This window comes from Mustela lutreola, chromosome 14, assembly GCF_030435805.1.
Source record: "Mustela lutreola isolate mMusLut2 chromosome 14, mMusLut2.pri, whole genome shotgun sequence".
NCBI lineage: Eukaryota > Metazoa > Chordata > Mammalia > Carnivora > Mustelidae > Mustela > Mustela lutreola.
The window spans coordinates 4,310,437-4,325,507 of NC_081303.1; the positions used below are offsets into that span (position 1 = coordinate 4,310,437).

The 15,071-nt window shown below is 41.4% G+C and overlaps 1 protein-coding gene across 9 annotated transcripts in view; it reads left to right on the forward strand.

Annotated features, from left to right (window-relative positions):
- Positions 1-15,071, forward strand: part of C14H1orf105 (chromosome 14 C1orf105 homolog) — a 53,660-nt gene that overhangs the window by 25,132 nt on the left and 13,457 nt on the right. For 2 of the 9 annotated variants that reach the window (XM_059147000.1, XM_059146993.1), the window contains 3 exons: positions 4,156-4,223; positions 6,884-6,951; positions 10,059-10,453. The exons of 2 other annotated variants lie outside the window; for them this stretch is intronic. In XM_059147000.1, the coding sequence (XP_059002983.1) occupies positions 4,156-4,223; positions 6,884-6,951; positions 10,059-10,204 (282 nt within the window). In that variant the 3' untranslated portion in view covers positions 10,205-10,453. Of the gene's footprint in view, positions 1-4,155; positions 4,224-6,883; positions 6,952-7,195; positions 7,288-7,385; positions 7,537-10,058; positions 10,454-15,071 lie in introns of those variants that run through there. 5 more of the 9 variants (XR_009347629.1, XR_009347630.1, XM_059146994.1 and 2 more) reach the window with 5 other exon arrangements.

The following is a 15,071-nucleotide window of genomic DNA, read 5'->3' on the forward strand; positions in this document are numbered from 1 at the left end:
AGTTTTTTTAACAGGAGAAAATGAAATTTAATTACATAATATGAGATCTCCATAAGAATAAGAGGTCCTGAACAGTTGATTTTTGACAGAGGTGTCAAAACAATTTAATGAGGAAAGAATAGTCTTTTCAGTAAATGGTGCGGAGACAATTGTATATCCACATGCAAGAGAATGACGTTGTGCCCCTCCCTCACACCATAGACAAAAAATAACTACACGTAGATCAAAGGCCTACTTGGTAGAGCTAGAACATCAAACTCTTAGAGGATACCTGGGTGTAAATCTTCATGACCTTGAATAAGGAATAGTTTCTTAGATATGACACCAAAAGCACAAACAACAACAAAAACTACCTAAATTTGCCTTCATCAAAATTAAAAACTTTTTTTGTTGCAAACACCACCATCAGGAACACGAAAAGACAACCCACAGAATGGGAGAAAATTTTTGCCAACCATGTATCTGAAAAGGGACTAGAATCCAAAATACATTTTTTAAAAGTTTATAACTCGGGGGTACCTGGGTGGCTCAGTGGGTTAAAGCTTCTGCCTTTGGCTCAGGTCGTGATCTTGGGGTCCTGGGATCAAGCCCTGCGTTGGGCTCTCTGCTCAGTGGGGAGCCTGCTTACCTCTCTCTCTTTCTGCCTGCCTCTCTGCCTACTTGTGATCTGTCAAATAAATAAATAAAATCTTAAACAAACAAAAACAAAAAAAAGTTTATAACTCAACAATAAAAAACCAAACATCCCAATTTCAAGATGGACAAAATATTTGAATAAACATTTCTCCAAAGAAGATATACAAATGGCCAATAAACACACAACTAGATGTTCAACATCATTAAGCATTAAGGAAATGCAATTGAAACCATAACGAGATATTATTTTACATCCACTAGACTGCGCATAATAAAAAGTGGACAATACAAGTGTTGACGAGGATATGGATAATTGGAACCCCCATACATTGCTGGTTGGAATGACATAGAGTTAACATATGACCCAGCATTTCCAGCCTAGATCTATACTCAAGAGAATTCAAAACATATGTCTGTACACAAACTTGTACAAGAATGTTCTTAGCAATGTCATTCATCATAGCCAAAAAGTGAAAACACCTCAAAGGTCCATCAACTGATGAATGCATAAACAAAATGTGATCTATAAAGGGGAATATTATTCAGCCAGGAAAAAAGAAAGTACTTCTATATGCTGCAAGCTAGATAAACCTTGAAAACATTTTGTTTTGTAAAAGAAACCAGACAGTAAAGGCCAAGAGTTATATCAATTTCATTTATATGAAATGTCCAGAACAGGCACATCTGTAGAAACAGAAAACAGACAGCGGTTGCCAAGGACTTGGGGAATGAATGAACAAAAATGAGTACTAAAGAGGACAGGGTTGGGCGCCTGGGTGGCTCAGTGGGTTAAGCCGCTGCCTTCGGCTCAGGTCATGATCTCAGGGTCCTGGGATCGAGTCCCACATCGGGCTCTCTGCTCAGCAGGGAGCCTGCTTCCTCCTCTCTCTCTCTCTGCCTGCCTCTCTGCCTGCTTGTGATCTCTCTCTGTCAAATAAATAAATAAAATCTTAAAAAAAAAAAAAAAAAAAAAAAAAAGACAGGGTTTCTTTCTGGGCTGTTGAAAATCTTCTGGAAGTAGATAGTGGTGATTGTTGCACAACTTTGTGATGCTATTAAAATCCACTGAGTTGTACACTGAGATAATGAACCTTATGATGTCTGAATTTTAAAAAAGATTAGCACTAGGAAAATATTTTTTAAAAATAAAAGCATAGATGGGGCACCTGGGTGGCTCAGTCAGTTAAGTATCTGCCTCAGTTCAGGTCATGATCCCGGGGTCCTGGGATGGAGCCCTGAATGAGCCTTCCTGCTCAGCGGGGAGCCTGATTCTCCCTCTCTCTTCACCCCCACTAGTGCTCTTTCTTGCTGTCTCTCTGTTGCTCAAATAAATACTGAAAAAAAAAAGCATAAAATAGATGAATATCAGAAAAATAAAAATCCTAATAGGACTTGGCTTGTCTGACCACTCATACTCCTGGGTCTGAGTCCCCTGGGCCAGGAGTTCAGTTATTTAGTGTAGAAGAAATTACCTAGTGAAAGTTATGGCTGTGAGTCACCAGGGATCGCCACCTTAGTTTTATGTAAATTATCTCTTATTACATGTCTGCTCCAAACAGCTCATCTTCCCCTTAAAATATCTATTTCATAGTCCTTCTGTTACGTGCATTGCTCTCCAATACACACTTTCAAGCCCCTTCAAAGTAGGATGTCAGGGGCGCCTGGGTGGCTCAGTGGGTTGAGCCGCTGCCTTCGGCTCAGGTCATGATCTCAGGGTCCTGAGATCGAGTCCCGCATCGGGCTCTGTGCTCAGCAGGGAGCCTGCTTCCTCCTCTCTTTCTCTCTGCCTGCCTCTCTGCCTACTTGTGATCTCTCTCTGTCGAATAATTTTAAAAAAAATAAAAGTAGGATGTCAGACTGGATATACTGTAGGCACCCATTCTTTAACGTGCGTATGTTCACTGGCTTCAGAAGTCTATTTACGTAACTGAGTTCATTTCAACGAGTATTTATTGACTGCCTACCACGGGCCAGGTACTTAGGTAATAGCTCAGCTACAAAGGAAAAAAAATAAACAAAAGAATTAGACATAAGTCCTACCTTTAAGGAGCCAGTGGGTGAACAAATAATGGTAATAAACTGATGAACAGAAGAGAAAGAGACCTGGTAGGAAGCAGAAGGTAGGAAAGCAGATATCAGGGAGAAGCAGGGACAGCAGGAGTCAGGGAAGTCTCTCCCAGAAGATGATGCACAGTTTTCAAGACTGAATAGGAGCTGCCCACACGACACACTTCTTCTCAGAAACAAAAATGCTGTCTTCGGTAGCTTTGTTCTGGGGCAGGCCCCGATCGCCCACTCATGGCTGTACCTACGATAGCCCTGGCTGGATTTAGGGGCTTTTGAAAAGGGGTCGTGCTAATCAGGAGAAGGTAGGGTTTCCTCCATCTTTCTTGGCAACAGAGCCAACTTCAGAAGAAAATTTAAAAAGGCGGTGTGTCTCCTTCATTCTCATCCCTTTTATATATCTAGAAACCTCTTCCAGGTTCTTACCAAAGACTTTGCTGCCCTCACGTCTCCCAGATGCTCCTGTTACCAGATCATTCCCTCCTCCCCCAGCTGCTGCTCCTCAGCTAATGAGTTACAACAATCTGATTAAATAACGTAAGTGATTGGCATTTCTACAGACCTGATGTTCAGGTTCTTCTCTATTTTCAAGCACCTCTGAAGGCCCTTAACCCACAGTAACTTGCAGGCTTGTTATGTCATACATTTAAATCACAAGCCCCTCCACTAACAGCCCAGTTGAACACCTGCACCACATCCCGTGATTATCTTTTCATTGTCGTGACTACAAATATCTTTTGAGAAATGGCGGGGGGCGGTTCTTAGTGAAAGCCTAAGCTCCAAAAGAAAACCAATATTTAGTGACACTAACAAATCTGGAAAAGTTCAAGAAAATATTGTCTTAATCAGGAATACTGTAACTATGATTTATTATAGTCCTCTAGGAAAGGCATATTTAAAATCAAATGTGCTTCAAGGTGTGTTCATTCATTCACTAATTTGATCAACAAATATTTCTTGAACAGGCACTGTGTTAGAACCTGGAAATACAAAAATAGGGACATGGTCTCTGCTCCCTTGCAGCTGAAATCTATGAGGGAAAACAGACGCCAAGCAAGTAAATACAATAAAAACATGAGGAATATGCTGGTAGAGGAAGCCTAGGGCACAGTGAGAAGGTAAGACAGAGGACCACCTAACAGTGGTCCAGGAGTCGGTGGTGTCCGAGAGAGGCTGACAGGTGATCTGAGACCTGAAGAATGTTGGGGGTGAGCTAAACAAAGAGAATTGGAGGCTTTACCAATCATGAGGTTTCTAACTTCAAAATCTGATAACCAGGGAAGAACCTAGACCCTATGACTTATGGGCAGGTGATCCTCTCTGGTTCATTCATATCACAAAAGAATATAGAGTGATTCCAACATTAAATACAACTTGTGTTTGTTAAGGCGGTACATTATTTATTTAAATTGGAATAGTTTGGGGCAATGCTCTAAATGAGAATTTCTTTCTCAGGTACAACCAAGAACTGTGATAATTCCTCATAATCTGAAACCATCCTTTGAGAATTTTATGACTCATAGGTAAGCTTAACATTTAAATCAGGACGTTATTTTAATAATTTATATCAGTTTGCGGACACAGGACAGTGGATTGAAAAACATAAGTAGAATGTTCAGAGAATGCTTAGGGAATGGGCTTCTCCACTGAATTCATTTCCTGGTTGAATCAGAGAATTAGACCAGAAAAGTTGTTTTCACCTTTTTGCTTGAACAACTATTGAAATTATGGTAGAAAGTATCATCTGCCTTTCCACTTTCCCCAAAACAGTACTAAGAAGAGAATACGAGATTCCTTTGGTAACTCAGGCAGAACTGAGTACAAATTTTCCATGTAGATGTAGATGACTTAAGTAATTCAGAAGGTACAGGACATCACACATAAGCTGTTCTCAGCCCATCAGTTTGTCTGGTTGTCCTTTGCTACTTTCTTATCAAGATCAAGTATATAAAAAATAAAATCCAGTCAGAATTTTGTTTAGTTGGATATCAGCCCCCCCTCCCCCGTGTGTTTAGCTATCAGAAAGGGAAAAGGGACTTTGATGAAGCTTTTACTTCATTAGACTCACCATGGATAAGACACCAGTGTAGATAGACTTGCCTTACAGTAGATGGTTGGAATGTAGGCATACACCAGGGGCGGATTTGAGGGGAGTAACCAAAAAAGTTATATGTGATCCAATGACACTCTTTTTTTTTTCCTCATAGAGAAAGCAATAATATGGAAAAATCAATAGGTCTTTTTGTAACCTTATGTTGGACAGCAGTAGATGTTATGATTCCTTTCATGAAATTTGCTCCACGCTGCAGTGTAGACTCAGATGCAGGGAACCCATGTGCTGGGCGCCTGGCTCAGAGAGATAGGGTCAAAGAGGAATGGGTAGTGTTTTTGAATCCAACACACTCCAGCACTGATAACGTTTACCTGCAACTTTTCCAAAGCTCCTATCAGATCATAATAAAACTAATTCAAATAAATATTCTGTATAGACTTTCAATAGAAAAAAGAACTATCTAAAGTCTGGGATTTCTGAACAAAAGTTTCACTCCTCTGTGATAGAAACTTTTGAGATTTGTTGCCCCAGTTCATTTATCTTGCAAGTCTGGTATTTTAAATAAAGTCCCAAATTCCAGAATCATTACCTATTATTAAACAAGTAACTTTTATTCCTTGAGCTAGACTAAGGATTGAACCAAAACTAAAATCACGTCTACACCAACCTGAAGTATCATTAGATGGTTCTTTTTTTTTTTTTTTTTCAATGTAATGAAAGAAGACAGACCACTTCTGTTTGAGATTTAGCTAGTGTGACTATAAAGGAGGGTCCTGGCTCTGTTTGTAGCTTATAAAATCTGTTCTTAGGGTTTTTAAGTCTCACTATATATATGGGGAGGTAGAATTGTCCTTACTGAAATAAGAGTTTTTACAAAGTGACTTTAATTGTAACCGTTGTAGAAGTTAAATGATGTTTGTCCAATCGAAGGAATGAAGGCAAGAAGGAAGCGGGGGGGGGGGGAGACAGGAAATATGAGTGGGGAGATAGATGTTTATTGAATTATAGTGCAAACAAATCTTAAACTACTCAGTCTTAGACACCTTCCTGTTTGTTCAACATGGGTAATAGAAAGAATTTTTCTTTTCCTTAGTCCCACTGATTCTTCCAATGGCAACCGAGTAAAATAAATTGGACAGATGGACCATATTTTTGGTAGCAAAGTAAAAATAATCTTGGAAAACCTTGGTGGAAATGGAGACAATGAACTGAATGCAGATCTCACCAAAGTTTACAGATTTGTCCGTCTTTAGAACTTAAGCAATTTAATGTAGAAATGGTTTGGACTCATATCATTTTGGCCAAGGGTCATTTCCACAGCCGTTGCCACCAGGAGAAATAGATGTGGTCAAGATATTTTCTCTAAAATTGGAAGGTGAAATAAGTGATGGGGATTAAGGAGTAGATTTGTTATGAGCACTGGATGATTAAAATAAAAACGAACTAACTGAATAGATAAAAATATTCTTTATAAAAATTGATTTGGGGCATCTGGCTGGCTCAGTTGGAAAATCGTGCTACTTTTGATCTCAGGGTCGTGAATTTAAGCTCCGTGTTGGGTGTAGAGATTACTTACATAAGTAAATATTTTTAAAATTTATTTAATCAAAGTTGGATTGACAGCAAAATATTTCTGAATTGTTCCTGTCTTGCTTTAATAACAGTCAGCAGTGGAAAAACCAGTCTCACTGAATAATATTGATGGGAATAAAGGAAGAGATTTTAAGACAAAAAAAATAAAAATAAAATAATAAGAAGGTTCTCACCAAAATATTCTGTTTTGCACTTGAAGAGTAGATTAGTGACCTGGAAGAGTTGTTCTTTTTTTTTTTTTTTTTTTCTGGAAACTGGAGGATTCTTGATTCCTTCTGTTTTTAGATCATACATGATCTGACAATGGATAAAATATTTTTTCCAATGAAGTTTTTATCACAATCCTTAAAAGTGAAAGAGCTTGAGATGTGGTGGTCTCTGGCCCGTCATCTTACACTGTAGCCGACTGGTCTGAGCACTAGGTGAAGAGGTGCTGGTTTCAAGAGAGCATCTGCGTTTTCACATGCGTAGAAGCACATTCCTTCCCACCAAGCCTTAGCCACATAACTGATGTGTTTTCTTGCTTCTTCCAAACAGAATGATGAATCTTCATCCACCAAAAGCCCAGACTGTAGCCAAACATTCCCATAATGACATCTCAACAGGTTTGTGTTCTTTCAGAGTTCTTGTAGCGGGGGGATATCCTACCCTGCAAGTAGTAGGATGAAAAGTTTAATCCCTAAGATGGTTTCTCAATTTTCCGAACAGGTTCCCTCTGTCTGCCTCTTTCTCTTTTCACATACTGCTTAAGGCCTGTTTTGATTGCTCCCCAGCCCCCGCTTCAGGCCAGCCCCTTCTGTCCCCTCCCCAGGCCTCAGTGACCTTCATCGGTGCCTTGTTCCTTCCCAGGTCTTCTCCAGCCAACAGGGAATCCTCCCCATTCTTTCTAAAGAGCCCCATAATCTACCTGCTGAAGAGTTTTCATGGAAATGATGCTCAAAGTAGGTAATTCCCTTTCAGGCAATTTAGTTGGGAAAGGAACTGCATCCCCACACCCTTGGAATGGCCTCTCCAAAGCCCTGAACCTTCCACCCCACAGGCTTCCTAAACCACCTGCCTTCTGGCAGCTGCCCAGTGCTATTCTTAGGTCCACTTGCTATTAATAGACAAAAGGATCGAGGCTTCAGTTCCAGCTTCGGCATCGACCTATGTCTCATCTCTTAAGAGATGTCAACACTGAGCTGATGAAGGTGGGTGCAGGTCATTCTTTGGGGGCAGCTCAAGGGTTTAGTGCAGTAGAGGCTGTCATGTTAGTAAGTTTATCCATCTTCTCATTTGATCCCATATTGACTGTGAGGCCACCTCCATCTTTTCTCTCATTTGATATACACAATAAGGAAAATCAAGATCCTTTATTTGCTTTATACAAATGGGAAAGCCTAAGCTCCTTCTGCAGGGGAGCTAGCCAGAATTGCCCGAGAAGGCATCCAGAGAGGAGATTTGAAAATAGAAGGGATATCTTGAAGGGAGGCTAAAAGCGTGGACCACAGGCTTGGGTAATCCCATTGGAGATATTCACACGAGCAGAGTGGAGGGAAAGACTGCCAGTCCCAGTGAATCCCTTGTTAGGTGTCTGGAAACATTGGCCTTGCTCATGGATCTCATTTAGCCAAAATGAACTAAAGAGCCAAGAGCTAGGAACATCCATCCAAGAAAAGCTCCCCATCCACCATTTGCTGGACCACCTCGCTCTCTGTGACCGCCTCACTCTCTGGAAGGCACGGGAACATTGGGGGACAGGCACGGGCGCTTGGATTCAGTGTTCTCATTTCTGGTCACACACTCATTCTGAGTTTTCCTTGAACATGGAGTTTTTCAGGCCTGCCTTGCAAAGGAGTAGAACACACACACACATGCCTTTCCCTCAGCAAGAATGTTTATTTTGTGATTCTAAGGGCAATGCGATAAGATGCCTTTCATCGATTTATTAACCATGAGAGTATTGTTCAGTCACCAATATAAGAGCTAGACTTTGTGTACATAATGTCAGCACATGATGTTCTTGGACATATTGTAACTCTTGCCCACAGAGTCCATCCAAGGGCTGCGATCTTAGAGGCAGGACTTCGGGGAGAGTGCTGAAGGAGCTGGCTAGGAGCTGAAACTGGGTAGATCTACTGTCCAGGCCAGCTGTGACATTTCTGAGCTGAGCTTTGCTCCCGTTGGTGCCCTCTGAGTGGAGGTAAAAAGCACCAGTCTAGAAGCAAGGAGACCTGGGTTCAGATCCAAGTTTTGCTGCACAGTACTTGCCAAGTTGTTTAAACTGTCTGAGCCTCTGGGTTCCCACCTCTGAAACCAGAGAAACCTTCTGCTGTCCCACCTCCCCCTCCTACCCCCCGACCCCGTGCTGCTCCTGCCCCACCCCTGAGAGCCAGACTCTCAGTACGAGCAGCCTTCACCTTTGATCAACCCAGGAAAACTGCTGAAGCTGCCACCCACCTGTGGACATGCTACAAAGACCAAATGGCTGACTCATCCCAGCGAACGTAACTGCTGGTTGTTGTCTAACTCCTCTCCTTGATCACAACAGTGACTTCTAGTATGTTTCTGGATTCAGTATATTATCAGTAATTATTAGTGAGAACTAAGTAAACAGAAAGAGCCTATCTCCAGAAGTTATGGGGACTTCTTCTGGATCCATTTATCTTGACTCTGGCGTTTAGTCCAGAGTACCATGACACATACAGGCTCCGATTGTCAATAAACATCTGGAGAGACGTGAACAACCTGCTCTGGCCTGCCGCTGACACGTTGGTGTGACATGGTTCAAAGATCACTGGGCTAGGATTAAGAAGATCTGGGTTCTGGTCCTCGGTCCATCAGTGCCTGTGACCCTGGACCTCTGTTTCCTCTTACAGTGATAAGACCGAACCAGATCCTAGGTCTGTGGTCTTGCAACATCTCTTTGTTCTCATTCAGCTGGAGTGAGGAGCTTTTCCAGAGAATTCGGGACTCCAGTTCCCTTCCACTCAGTGACTTCCAACAGAAAGACGTTATCCTTTAAGCAATGTGTCTTCTGGGAAAGCTGAATATTCACCAACATTTTTGTAAATAAAATAAGATTTTAAGAAGAGGTCAGGAGGATGAGGATTTTAAGGAACCCTAGTTTACATTATTTCATAAAATGAAGGTTCCTTTTGAAATTCTAGTGCTATTTTAGACTTTTTGTTAAGATCATGTTCGGTTTTTGAAGATAGAACTGTGTATGTGTTCCTGAAAAGTCTTCTTTTTTTAATAATTATTTTTTAAAAATTTAATTCAGTTAGTTAACATATAATGTATTATTGGTTTCAGAGGTACAGGTCTGTGATTCATCAGTCTTATGTAACACCCAATGCCCATTACATCACATGCCTTCCTTAACGTCCATCACCCAGTTACCCCATCCTGAGAATTGAATCTTCTTTTCCCTTTAACACACATTATAACTCCAGATACCTTTTATATTCACTTTTTATTTAATTGACAATAACTCCTAATACTTGAATTTTGTTTCTAGGTACTCTTTTCTGACCTCTTTGATAAGATTTTTAGGACCTTAAATCTTCTGAGGGATAAGATGGTTCTATTAAAAGAAATTCTTATGTGAATTTTGAATCTGTTTTATAAGGTCAAAAGAAAAAGTTTTTGGTGACCCTTAAATATTTTGAGTGTCTTTAAAAATATCTTCTAAGAAGCGCTTGTTTTTCCTCCTCCTTGCACTGTCCTGCAGATAGTGTCCACTACAGACTGCCCATTCTGGGCCCCAGGACAGCGGTCTTCCACGGACTGCTGGCGGACACCTACGCAACCATGCAGGAGACTCAACTCTCCTCCTTGCCCAGAAAAGAGCCAGTGGGCAAGACAATGAAGCAATGAATGAGTGGTCGGAGCGCATCACCTTCCGGACTCACATAGAGAAAACGAGTTAACCAAGCCAGTTTCTGACAGATTAGCCTAATTTCCTCCTGTCACCAAAAAAGTGACTCACTTTTGCTTTCCTGAGAGTTGCTCGAATTCTAGCTCCTGCCACTCACTGTCTTCTCACTCACTTTTCCTAAAGACAAGTGGTTTAATTTCCGTGACTGTAAAAGTTTAACTGATTAAAACGGAACATGTTGAGTGTCAGGGTTTGTTTTTTTTTTTTTTTTTTATGATTTGTAACTGTGTTGTGGTAGACAACATCCTTCTGTTTCTAAGATTTGGGTTTTCTTGCAAATTATTTCAGCTCTTCCTCAGGGCAGGGGGCTGGAGATGGCTCCTGGAGGTCTCTTGTGAGTTCAACCTATTGGGAATACAGGAGAGAAATGGAGCTCACCCTCCTGTCCTTGCCTCTGTCAGTTACATGATAGATGACCGGAGACTGTGACGTAATGGGAAAATGGCAAGTGATTAGTGACTACAATTCCCCAGGACAGGACACGTGCCTTGTCTCGCCCCCCTCGTTTAGTGCCCTGTGTATTACCGGATACTTATCTGATCTTTGCTCACTCATATCTAAATCACGTGCTTGCATTTTGTTCTTTGGTTACTTCGGTTTGAGAATGTCTACCTTCAGCTCTGTCTTGGTCCACGTGTCAGCAATGTAAGGGAAACAGAGGAAAACTCTAGGCTTGCAAATACTGTATTTATAGGCACAAATGCTCCACATCCAGCTTAAGGAGGGCCCTAGAAAAAGGGTCTCTTCCGTCCTTTAGGATGCAGTGGGCTTGTGGAATCCCAGGACCCTGGCTAAATGGACACTGGGCCCACATGTGAGAACCAGAACCAGCCTCTGTGCTGACTGCACTTGAAGAATGGGCTTCAGGAATCGTTCCCAAATGGCCTGGGACCTAAATTGACCTTGGTTCTTAAACACACACACACACACACACACACACATTTAAAAACCATCCCCCCCCTCAAAAAAAAACCCAGAAAAACTCGCTCAGTTGCCCTATATTTATGGTAAGTCATGATTCTTGGTTTCAGTTCAGTTAGACTTCAATAAATCCAAAAACAGTATGTACTTCCCCTCAGAGTGTGCAGGTATTATGATCCCGCCTCAGATCACTGTCGAAGGACAGACAAATCATGAATAAAAATGTTTCATCTTTTTTGTTTTGCAATTTAATGTATCCCATAAAAGGATTCGGGGTACCTTTACCCCTGAATTAGGGGGAGATACAGGCCCCAAGCACAATTATTTGGAGCTTTTGAGATAAACTGAGTATTACATACTTAGTCAGATAGAATGCTTTCTAAATCTCAAAAAGTCCCCACCTGGAGTACAAAGGTATTTCTAAAATTTCATCAGAAAGAGTAACATTCTGGTGTTTGCCAATGTTCTAGTGTGGGGACTGAGAATGATGGTCTGTATCAGTGGTTCCCAAACTTTTTCATCTTAGGAAACTTTTATACTCTTAAACTCTTAAAGACTGAGAGCCCTAAAGATCTTTTATTTTTTCTTCATTTTTTTAAGTTTTTAGATTTTTTTGAGAGAGAGTGAGCTGGCGGGGGAGGGGCAGGTAGACAAAATCTAAGACTCTAAAGCGGGTTCCACGCTCAGTGTGGAGCCCAACGCAGGGCTCAGTCTCATGACCCTGAGATCATGACCGAAGTCAAAATCAAGAGGCGAACGCTTAATTGACTGAGCCACCCAGGCGCCCCACTAAAGATCTTTCTTTAAATATGGGTTATATCTACTGATATTTATCACATTAGAAATTAAAATGGAGAAAGTTTTAAACACAGTAATACACAAGCACACCTTCTAGTAGCTGTCGAAGTGGTAATATCACACGTCATTCCCACCAACAGTGTAAGAGTTCCCCTTTCTCCACATCCCCTCCAACACATGTTGTTTCCTGTCTTTGTTTATAAGAAATCGTAGTAAGCACACCAACCATCATTTTTTTTGTACTACGGGGGTCAAATGGTTGACTCTGCCATCATCTTGACGTAATCTTTTCTGTGCTGAGTTGGCTCCTGGGAGGTAATAGAGTAGACTTGTCACTTATTACTTTACCTACTGCATGATCCTAAGCTTCATCCAAAAACCTCTCATAATTGGGCCTAGACAATCTCTTCATTCATCATGTTATTCCTGCTTCAAAGTCATGTACAGTACAGGTTAATTTTTAAAAAATATTTATTTATTTGAGAGAGAGACAACAAGAGCATGAGCAAGGAGAAGATCAGAGGGAGAAGCAGACTCCCTGTGGAGCTGGGAGCCGGATACAGTACTTGATCCCGGGACTCCAGGATGAAGGCAGTCACCCAACCAACTGAGCCACCCAGGCACCCCCAAGTTAATGTTTTTAATGGATAATCTTGGGTATTTTTTTTAATTCAAAGCTAATGTTTGATTTTTCTGTTTTAAAAATAAATGACTCTTGTTATAATAAAAATTCATAGACAACTCTTCCATCTTCCTTCATCCTAAAGGGGAACTTAAAAACCAATCAATCTGTGTAATTCCTTTCTCTTCAGAACAGAGAGAAATGCTGTGTTGAGGAAAATCTATGCTGGATCTTTATAAAAGAACTCAGGCATATGTCACAAGGCCACTGTCACTTCCAATCCGCCGTTTAACCTTGGGAAGTCCTGGAGGCCTTTACTGCCATGTGCTCTGCTCAGGGGCAACCATCTCTTTCCTGGCTCCTGACTGTCAAGGCTCACGGTTTTACACTTCAGAACCACCCAGCTTCCTTCATACGACCAAGAACCAAGAACTCCAAATAACAGAAGTGGAACAGAGTTGGCAGAACCACCTTGTCCCCTCCTAAGGAAAGCCCAATTTGGAATGTCCTGTTTAGGTCTAGTTACTCAGGTTGAAGGAGGTCTTAGGGATGAGGAGGATATTGCCTGATAGAATCTAGAAGAGTTCCAAGAAAAGAAAAGGAGGAAGCACAGAATTTGTTTCTAATATTAATAAACCTAGAAACTAAAGCCTTAGAATCAAGATCATTAGAAAATTTAGAAATAGATAAAATTTCTCTAGAGAAAACAGAGATGATCGATCTTGTTTCAACCATGTACCTCTTGTGCCCCCCTTAATTTAGCACCTCAAGTACAGGCCCTGTTTCATACATGCAGTTCTTACCTCTCTAGAAAAATGATCTAACTTAATGAGAAACAGGAGCTACCTAGATGCATACTTAAAAGATACTTAGAAGAAAAGTCCATTCCTAGGTTGTCAAGCGGTGTGAGGCAACAGGCGCTGAGTTCCCTGTATTGGGGGCAGTGAGGGGACAATGGATTTACGTATTAGGAACGTATTTCAGCTGGAGAGAGAACACATGTACACATAAGCCAAACGCATGTGGACGGGTCAGTACATAAATAAGCATGCGTTCTTCTCCACTATAAAACCCCAGTGATGTCAGCAACAAGGTTTTCTGCAGCACCAACCTCGGAGCTCTCTGGACAGTAACAAAGATATAAATGTGTGACCTTGTCAGTGAAGTCGGGTGGAGGAGAAATGGCCGTATTTACCCTCACAGAGTGTTATCTCCCCCTTGCAAAGTCTTTGCCGAGGCTTTTCACTTCCTGGCCAGTAAAGAGCAGAGTAGTGAAATTAGGCATTGGCAGATGTTTGCTGTTTCAAGGAATACTTGTTCCTAAACCCCTTGGGATTAGATTCCACTCTATCTGGTGTAAGAGAGAGGATCCTACGGGTCATATAGCCAAAAGTCAGGAAATCCTTCCTTTCTAGACTCTCACATTGAGAAAATTGGGTAAAGAGTAAGGTGTCCATGAAACAAGAGATTGGTTAACATCAGTTGGCCCTGAGGAGTGGAACTCAATGGCTGGAGGACAGAAATTGGCAGAGGGAGGGGATATTTCATAGTATTTCCTTATCTATTCTTTGAATATTAAACCACATGAGTGTTTCACTGACCAAATTAAAACTTTAAAAAGTCACCAGGGGGCTATCTAGCTTTGGGATTGTAAACCTGATAAACTATCAACATAATTATTTGTCATCGTGGACACAGACAACACAGTCTTAAATAAGGTGAAGTTTAAGCAAGGATCCAGGGCAAAGATAAACGTTATCTCTGGCCCTTGGAAACTTTGCTCTTGAAATGCTACTGGAAAATAGAAACACATACTTCAGCTTAGGAAACATTATAAGCTTTTCAAGGCAGTTTCATTTGTTTTCCTCTCTTTGTCTCAAATTTGCCATTGTTCTCATACTGTGAAACAGGAGCGATTAATGGAGCCCACAATGCTCTCCATTTAACAAATGCAGCCCTGCCCTGGCATCTTTACAGAAATTCTCCATTTTATTGTAACAAGTGTATCTGGTTCTTTTTTATGAAGCTGCCTACACAGGGCTTGTCCCTCTTGCACAAAACCTTTGAAGTATTTGATGGCCTCGCCCATGTTCCTCTTAGTCTTTTTTAAACTTACGATCTCCAAGCTCTTCCGCCAGTATGCTATGGCTCAGTCACCCTCTCCCACAGGCCACTCCAAATAAGACCCCTAGAACGGAAATGGAAGCTCCAGACACGCCCCGGCCAGACTGACTGCGGGACTCCACTTCCCGCCTGGATCACCTGCTTCCTGAAATGTGGACTGACAGGAAATTCGTGTTCCTGGCAGCTATGTCACCTCATTCTCTCACCTTGACGAGCCACCAGCTGAAGCTTTTTTGTCCTTTTGGTGAGAAAGGCTGTTCTAAGAGCTTTCCTCAGGCTATTAATTTTTGAAAACCCATACCCGTGACCCCATCTTCTTCCTTATTAAGGTTCCTTTAGTC